Source organism: Micropterus dolomieu, linkage group LG23 (genome assembly GCF_021292245.1).
Source record: "Micropterus dolomieu isolate WLL.071019.BEF.003 ecotype Adirondacks linkage group LG23, ASM2129224v1, whole genome shotgun sequence".
NCBI lineage: Eukaryota > Metazoa > Chordata > Actinopteri > Centrarchiformes > Centrarchidae > Micropterus > Micropterus dolomieu.
The window spans coordinates 1151647-1161391 of NC_060172.1; the positions used below are offsets into that span (position 1 = coordinate 1151647).

The 9745-nt window shown below is 38.8% G+C and overlaps 1 protein-coding gene across 1 annotated transcript in view; it reads left to right on the forward strand.

Moving 5' to 3' along the window:
• Window positions 1-9745, forward strand: part of grip1 (glutamate receptor interacting protein 1) — a 72468-nt gene that overhangs the window by 21717 nt on the left and 41006 nt on the right. Inside the window, exon 2 of the mRNA XM_046040471.1 lies at window positions 8845-8925. Coding sequence (XP_045896427.1) covers window positions 8845-8925 — 81 coding nt within the window. The remainder of the gene's footprint in view (window positions 1-8844; window positions 8926-9745) is intronic.

Consider the following 9745-nt stretch of genomic DNA (forward strand, 5'->3'; position numbering starts at 1 on the left):
CCCAAAGATGAAGGGCTTAGTGAATACCCCATGATGTTACTTTAGTAAATTATGGTCCCGTTTAGAGGAACATAGACCAGAAAGCAGGGGAGGCTTTAGAGCAGGGCCACCTTGTGTTGCGAACACAGCGACCTGACGATCAGGTTTTTGGGATCAGTCTGTGTTTTGGATGCGTTTGTGTTTGGTTTGCAGGCACTCCCTGCTGGGCGTCTTCAGAAGAGCAGCGGGCGTTTTCAGCTGGCAAAAAAACGCTTTGGTGGACACGGGCCCTAAGTCTCTTTTTGCTAACTATAATTTGAAAATGAAAATTATCAAGTTATCCTTCCTTCCTTCCTTTCTCCTATATTCTTTCCTTCCCTCCATCCTTTGCCCCTTATTTTATAATGTTCTTCCTTTTGTATTCCTTTCCTTCCTTTCTTTTTCCTTTTCCTCATTTATTCTTTCCCTCCCTCCATCCTTTCTTCCTTCCTTGTTTTATAATGTTCTTCCTTTTTTATTCTTTTCCTTCATCCTTCCATTCTTCCTTCCTTCCTTTCTCCTGTCCTTTCCTCGATCCTTTGCCCCTTATTTTATAATGTTCTTCCTTTTGTATTCCTTTCCTTCCTTTCTTTTTCCTTTTCCTCATTTATTCTTTCCCTCCCTCCATCCTTTCTTCCTTCCTTATTTTATAATGTTCTTCCTTTTGTATTCCTTTCCTTCCTTTCTTTTCCTTTTCCTCATTTATTCTTTCCCTCCCTCCATCCTTTCTTCCTTCCTTATTTTATAATGTGCTTCCTTTTGTATTCCTTTCCTTCCTTTCTTTTCCTTTTCCTCATTTATTCTTTCCCTCCCTCCATCCTTTCTTCCTTCCTTATTTTATAATGTGCTTCCTTTTGTATTCCTTTCCTTCCTTTCTTTTTCCTTTTCCTCCTTTATTCTTTCCCTCCCTCCATCCTTTCTCCGTTTCACTTTCATATTTCTTTTATTCACCATTTATTCCTTCCATTGATCTCCACTTCCTCCCTTCGTCATGCTCGTTTCCTCCCTCCATCCACCTTACAAACCAGCTGAGAAATACAGCAGCCTCCCTCCTCCCTTTGCCTCTTCATCCTCCCGCCCTCCTCCTCCTCCCCATCCTCCCATCTGCGCAGACTCTACCTCCCCCCCTTCCTGCCTCCCTCCCTCCTCCACTGCCTCATTTTATGGAGGAGCTTCACATCTGCAGCGCTCCCTCTCTCTCTCCCGTTTGCCGTTTGCTGAGCCTCAGGAAGCGTCTCCATGATGGTTTCTGTTTGAGCAGGTCGCCCGTCACATAGTCGCTCACAGAGGAAGACGAGGAGGAAGAAGAGGAGGCAGAGGAGTGGGTGGTGTAGTTTGTGGCGGCTGCATCTGCATGGCGCTGGGGGGGGAGGCGACGCTCGGCTCGGCTTCACCATGATCGCCGTGTCGTTTAAATGCCGCTGCCAGATCCTGCGCAGGGTGAACAAAGGTAGAGAGACATAGAGAAACACTGGAGGAGAGAGAGAGAGAGGCTGAATGTGTGTGTGATGGAGGGATAAACATGTTTGCATGTATAACATACGTGTGTGTGTGTGTGTGTGTGTGTGTGTGTGTGTGTGTGCGGCACTGGTTGAGCATCGTTTGGTGTAAACTGCTGACATTGAAAAGAGAGAGAGCTGGTTGTTTATGACCAAAGCCAGCTGTGTGTGTGTGTGTGTGTGTCTGAAAATGATCTCCAGATGGATTCATTCAGTCGATCGCTGCAGGTTGCTTCGGGCGAGAGACCTTCAGAATGAGTGTGAGCAGGAGAGAGAGAGAGAGAGAGCATCTTATTTTCATGAATGTAATATTCATGGTGTGTGTTAACGGGGAGAGCGAGCATAGAGGAGAAAGGAGGGCACAGACTGAGAGAGAGAGATAATGTGTTCAGGAAGTCTGGTGCGGTTTGAAGCTTCAGGTGTTTGTGTTTTTCCTGGTGGATAAAGTATTCAGATTATTAAGTAAAAGTGGCAGTACTACAATGTAAAACATACTCGATTAGCAGTGGTGGAAGAAGATTTTTAGAAGTACTATGTTACAAGTAAAAGTACAGGAAGATACTGTCTTTGTTCCCAGGATATTAGATATTATTACCACTATGTGTCCCTTAAGTCTGGACTGACTTTAGAAAAGGGGCGTTTAAATCCCTTCGCTTGGAATCAGCTGTAAAACGTCCTGAATCTTCGGCTTTTGAAGTACTTTTAAAAGACTGGAAATCCTGGCTATAGATGTTGTGACTGATTAATCATTTGATCCTCGTTGTTGATGATTTGTGGCAAATATTTATGAACATGTTGACCTTTTAACTGATTATTAATTCCCATGTGTTTTATCTTTTTATGTCTGCAACCTTGTTAATTATGCTACTGACGGTCTCGGCCAGGACACTCTTGAAAAACAGAGTTTATTCCTCACTGAGTTTTTTCTGGTTAAAAGGTTATAATAACAATAACAATAATAATAATAATAAAAGATCCTGTATTCACAAGCATACTTATTTAGTACTAGCATCAAAATATACCAGTAAAAGTACTCATAATGCAGAATGGACCATTTCAGAAAAATATATATTACTGGATTAAATATTTTTATTTATTATGAAAAGGGAGACTTTTCACACACACTTCCATTAAAATAAAAAGCTTTGTCGTCGCGGGGTAATTTATATATATATATATTTTTTTTAATTAATGATCAAAGTTACTAAAACTGTCAGACAAATGTAGACTAGTGAAGTAAAAAGTACAGATTTTCCTTCTGAGATGTAGCAGAGTAGAAGTTTAAAGAAGCCTAAAATGTAGTACCTCAGAATACAGTACTTTAGTAAATGTACTTAGTTACATTGCACCACTGTTTATTACAAGTGAAAGTCCTTGTTATTCAGATCCTTTACTTACAATAAAGTAGAAATACTTCTGTTATAAGTACCTTCAGAATTTGCAATAAGTAAGTCTCATTGTGCAGAAAGGCCCCTTTCAGAGTGTTATATTTATATAATTGGACTTTTGTTACAAACATAATTATTTGTAAGCGTCATTTTAATGATTTTTATAACACTGCAACCATGACAGTCTTCAGCAGGTAGAAATCACTTTTACAGAGACCTTCAGGAAAAACTGACACAAAGAGAAAAATGACCAATACTTAAGCACAGAGTCTTTCGTGTGAAGCTTTCTCCCCAAAAGGCTGAAAATGTGGACAATACCAAAACACTTGTACTGATCCACACCCCCTCCAGCAAGAGCAGCGTTTAATTATGATTTCTGATAACATCATAATATTTCCCTCTGAAATGTAGTGACTGAAATGGATTTCACGTTAAGCAGCACTGGTTGGAGGATTGTGAGCAGTAATTTAGTGACTCTTCAGTATTTATAGTAACTGACTGACTGAGCAGTTAAGTGTGTTTCTGGTTTGGTTGTTGTTGAAGGTCAGACAGCTGTTTGCAGACCTGAGGATGATTCTTGTTGAATCTAAATATCAACTTTAACCATTTTCTGTCCCATGGAGCTTAATATCCGGTCACTTAGACCCGTGTTCCCTCTTTATTTTTATTTGCAGAAGCTCATCAAGTCACCTACAGTGGGTTTTTTCTTTCCAAGTCATTGATGAATTGTCAGAAAATTGTTTATTTGAAGCCCAAGTTGACGTCTTCAAATGTCTGGTTTTGTCCGACCAACAGTCCAAAGGGTAGAAGAGAAAAACACATGGAAGCTGTGGTTGTTTGCTTTTTCCTTGTTGATTTTGTTGTTGATTAATTGGCTTATTGTTTCACTACCGCTGATGCTACATGTCACACTTTAGGCTTCTGTAACTATAGTAAGTTATTTTTCTGCAGTTTTTATTTATTTGTTTGCTTGTTGAGGAGTTCAGTCTTCCTCGTAGTTTAGCTACAGACTGACATTTAAATAGGACGAAGACGAAATATTTTTCAAATCAAAAAGTTAAACATATCTGATTCAGAACAATAAAAAATAAAAACACATCTAATCTCACTTTTTTGACTGATTTGCGATACTGTGGGGGAATCAACATTTTATAATAATTTTCCCTTTTTTATTGAGAAAACATATTTAAATGATTGTGGTGTTATTTTTGCAAGGATTTGTACCAAACAAAGATGTTTTCTTAAATCTAATAATATGATGAGTAGGCCACAACGTCTCTGCAGTGCAACAAAATTTAATTTAAAATGGCATTTTGACACAAATATCACCTTTTGGAAATATTGCACGTCCTGCTGTTTGAAAATTAGTTAGTCATATTGCGATTTCGATAAGATTTTCATTAATTGTTCAGCCCTAATCTGATTCCAGCTTCTGAAATGTGAGGATTTACTGGTAGACGGTCAGATATAAATTACAAATTTGAAGACCTCACTTTGGGCTTTGAGAAATCGCGTTGGGAATGTTTGGCTATTGTCAGATTGATAATCATTTAGTTCCAGCATAAATATATCCAGTAACCAGTAGAACTTGCAGTACATTTACTCAAAAACTGTACTTTACTTGAGTATTTCCATTTTATGCAACTTTATACTTTCACTGCACCAAATCCCAGAGGGAAATATTGTACTTTTAACTTCACTACATTTGTCTCACAGCTTTAGTTGTGAGTTACTTTGAAGAATAGAATTTTACATTAAAACACGTATGTAGTGATAGTCTACTCAAGTGGCCGACCAATAGACTAATTTGTCTGCCATTCAATAGAATGATATCTGGCATTTTGAGAAAATTAGCATCGGCCGATACCTGCACTCACGAGGCCGATATATCGTCCTAAATGACAGCAGATCTAATCTAAAAGCATCACTGGCTAGTGTCAAATATATATAAAGTTATACTATAGATAATAATGCAGCTGAATGACTTCTGACAAACTTACCCGCTCTCCCTTAAACATCAGTCAAGCTCTGAAATCTACAGCAGAACCCAAAGTATGTTTTTGTTTCATTCATTAATCAAACTTTGATCTGAAACAACACGTTACTGGCTGAGATGTTTATTAGCTTCTACTCTGCAGGAATAATGGGATTATATATGACTTTTCTTTGTTTTGATATCAGCGTTATATATAAACCATCGGCTGCTCTCTAAATATCTGCATCAGCCATTCAAAAACCTGTACTGGTCGACCACCACCAGTAACCTTCTGGCGAATGGAAACACCTGCAGATGACCTGCAGATGTTTCCTGATCCTGATCCGTAATCAGCTGTTTGTATTTAGATTTTCAGTGCGTAAGCGCAAGAGGCCGGGCCTCGAGCTCCACCATTCCTGAAAGTTTAATTTGTGTTTCTGAGGTTTAACACTTACACGCTGTCAGTATAGTTTGGATTAAAAATGGATCATCTCTGTGTCACAGTTACCCTCAGTGGGTATTAAATATACAAGTAAAAACACATTTCATCTTGTGGCTGTGAAACAACACATGTAAATGGATGTAAAAGTGTTTTCTCAGTTATAATTGATTAATCTGCTGCTGATACAATCACATAACAGTTTTTCTGAATTGAGTACTTTTAATATTTGGGTACATTTTCCTGATTATACTTCCATAAGTAAAGGATCTGAACACTTCCTTATGCGTAAACTTGTTTAAAGAATTGTAGCAATCAATAATACGAGTTAAAGAGGTGGTATTATGCTCATTTTCAGGTTCAAAATCCTATTTAGGGGTTGTACCAGAACAGGTTTACATGGTTTAATTTTTAAAAAACACCATATTTTTGTCATACTGCACATTGCACAGCCTGCCCGAGGAAATCAGGTCGGCTGAGTCAGTGAACTCTTTTAAGTCCCTTCTTAAAACATACTTTTAGAGGAGAGCCTTTCCCGATCTAATTTGACTTTATTTTATCCCTTTTATTTTATTCTATTTTACTTATTTTATATTAATCTGTATTTTAGTCTTTTCAATGTTTTCATGCTCTTATCTTGTGTTTTTGTATTATTCTTTACACTTGTTAAAGCACTTTGTAACTTGTTTTTGAAAAGTGCTCTACAAATAAGGATTATTATTATTATTATTATTGCTGCAGCTCCTCTTTTCACCCTGTGTTGAAGGCTTCGTTTTAGCTATGGAGTGGATACATCTTGTCTCTAAATGATCTTTGTTGGGAGTTGCACATGCTCAGTTCCTAGTTAAGGACTACTAGTCAATCAGAAGCAGAGAAGGGCGGGTCAGCGAGAAGCCGGTAAACAGCTCGGGTTCAGCCGTACATGTTGCCGACCAGCTTGGCAACATGGACTGGCGCGAGAGTTTCAGAGCGGTGAGTTATTAATCTGTATCCATAAAGTTTTAACTGAGCTCTGTCTCTACATCACAGGAACAACTTTATGTCCACTGACTGCCTGGAGGGCAGCTAGTGTTTGGAAGGGAGAGGAGAGCTGTGTGCTGCAGCTCGCTGTTTTTCCACCGGTGTTTTTGAGGGCGTGTCGGAGTAGCCGCTTGGCGGGCGTTAAATGAGGCGCATTTAGGGAAACGGCTGGACTACAAGCGAGCTGTTTTCAGGCAGTTCAGAGCAGAGTTTTCTGTGGGAGATGGGAAAAAGCCAAAAAGCATAATACCACCTCTTTAAGATTATTCATTTATTATATAACATACAACAGTGTGTAGTATAAAGCGTTATATGTGAATATACACTATGTACTGTAGTTGAAAGGGAGAGATGCTGCTGCCCTACATCTGGAGGAGGAGGAGGAGGAGGAGGAGGAGGCTTAGCTTTCATCTTCACTTAGCTATGGTGTGTGTGTTTTCAGAGTCTCATTGTTATTTCTGAGCTCTGCTGCCGGAACCAAACAGAACATAATAGATCTAGAGCAGATTAGAATAGACTATAGTGAAATGAAATGAAACCAAACAGGAGACCAAAATAGAACAACACGATGCTGAACTGTAACAAGACAAAACACAAGTGTGACGTGATTTACAGGCGCGAGTAACGATTTAATATCACTGGTCTGATGTTGCCTGAAGGCGCTGTGACTTCATGATTATTTTCGCTAGGGGTCAGCAGTAATTGTTGACGAGTCAACTGACTTTCAACATACAATTGGACAAAAATTAGTCTTTTAATAGATTTGTTGATCCCCGGACAGGAAATGCAGGCATTGCAGCAACACAAGGATAAAAATAAGTAAAGATAAATGGAGAAAATAATTGAAAAATATAATTAAAGGTTTGTTAAACTAAAATAAGAATAGAAGTATAGAAACTTTATAAGAGCAATTAAAGACAAAGTTCTGAGGTAGAAGTGACAGTGGTGTGGTCTGGTATAGTATAATTAAACAGCAATCAGAATAATGTATGGTATGATTAAGTAATAATAGTGTCTGTCTGTATTAATATAATAATAATAATAATAATAATACAATTACACAATTACAGTATAAAGTGAAATATAGTCATATAGTATAACAGTAAATATAGTAAAGTACAGCAATATAAAAGAATATAAAATATAATATAGGAAATCAATCAATTGCAAAACCTCACATGTCAAGCAGAAACCAGATGTTTCGTATTTCAATTATCAGAATAGCTTATGATTTATTTTCTGAATTGATCCATAATAATTTCAGAACTATAGTTAGCGTTGTGGTGGTGATTCAAATTTTTCAGAAACATCAAACATCCAATCAAATCTCTGCATCTAAATTGAAATGATGTCACGGTTCATTGCTTAGCTCCGCCTCTGCTGTCTCATCTGCATGATGATGTCACCAGGGGGTCTCCCAGTGGACTGCTATGATTGGCCCACACTTAGATAGACCACTGTGTTCTCCACAGGGATTGGTCACTGTACTGATGAGGTCACCTCTCTCTGGCAGTAGTTTCTTTATTCATAAGGACAAGCTGACTTGACAGATCTCTCAGCAGCAGCTTTAGACTTTAAACCAGACGGTTAACGGGGCAGTAAAAGTCATTTCAGAGCTTCGTTAATAAATAGCATCATCTGAAGCATGCTGCTAACATGCTAATACTGGCTAATGAGACCAGAAAACTTAAGTAAGGGTATATGTAGCCCATCAGTAGTTTTTTAGTTAGTTTCTTAGCTCTGAGATGTATTTTTGTGGTGAAAGGTCTGTGACGTCTGATGATGACGGTGAGTACAGATGCATTATGGGAGCGTGTCACTTTTACATTATGTTGTAACCTCTGAGGTTTCTGTCTGTTGCGGTTTGTCAGTGAACTCAGACGTCTTAGTAGGTTTCTGGCCTTTAAACCAGTTGAAATAACTGGCAGAGCTTCAGAACCAGGTAGAGGAACTGGTCAATCTTCAGAATCATTGAGAGGAACTGGTGAAGCTTCTGAACTAGTTAGAGAAACTCGTTGCACTTCGGGATTGTTTCAGAAGTAGTGGATCTGGTCAAGCTTTTTAACCCGTTGAAGGAACTGGTAAATGTCTGGAACCAATTAAAGAAAGTGGTGGAGCTTCAGAACCAGGTAGAGGAACTGTTGAAGTTTCTGAACTAGTTAGAGAAAATGGTCGAACCTTCGAACCAGTTAGAGAAATTGGTAGCTTCAGAAGTAGTTAGAGGACCTGGTCAAGCTTTGTAACCCTTTGAAGGAACTCGTAAATGTCTGGAACCAGAGGTTGGGGAACTTCACAACCAGTTAAAGGAGCTGGTTAAGGTTTGGAGACATTGAGTAGCACTCGTTCAACTTAAACCTTAAAAGGAAGTCATAGAGCTTTGGAACTTAGTTACAGAAAATGGTAAAGGGCTGGGACCAGTTACAGGAAATGGTTGAGCTTCAGTACCAGTTAAAGGAACTGGTAGAAGTTTAGAGTAATATTTTTGTGTGTTTCTTTGTACTTCAGATGAGGGGCCATACACCAAACACTCTGCCGGGGCGCGACCTCCAGATGGAGCGCTGGCCATCAGGAGGCAGAGTATACCAGGTAACACAAAACACACATTTATATTATCTATTATTTAGTTGTTGGTGATCTCTTCTATCCATTCCTTTCTTTTCTCTTGGTTGTGTGTCATTCCACCAGCACAGCGATGGAGATAAAAAACAGCTCTGAAATTAGAACACATACAAACATTTGCAAGTTTTTGATACGTGTGACCTGAAGGAAGATGCTTGCAGTCGCACTTTATCTCCTCCCACCTGGAGCTGGTGGCCTACTTGCAAATCAGAATACTGAAATCAGAATTTACCGAAATGTCTGTGACTGCAACTAAATATTATATTTGTGACCTGAGACAGTTGTCATAACAATGTCAAGGACAGTAGAGAGCTGTTACAGTGATGGACAACCTTACAGTTTATTGTTTCTCCAGCGATTAATAAAACAATGGGTACATCCTGGATTTTTGGAGCCAGTTAAAATAACTGGTTGAGATGGGGAACCAATTAGAAGAACTGTTGGTGCTTCAGAGAAAGTTAGGGGAACTGGAAACCTGCAACACCAGTTGATGAAGGATCTGTTGGAGCTTCAAACTGGTTAAATTAACTAGTGGATGTTTTGAACTAGTTAAAGGAAGTAGTGGAGCTTCAAATCCAAGTACAGGATCAAGGTAGAGCTTCAGAACTAGTAAGAGGTGCTGGTAGTGTTTCAAATCAAGTTGATGGAGCTTTAAAGCCAACTCAAGAAAATTGGTACATCTGATCCTATTAAAAACCATTAGAGCAACTGGTACAGCTTCTGAACAAGTTAGGGGGACTGGTAGAGGTTCTGAACCAGTTACAGGACTGTTAGAATTGTAGAACCA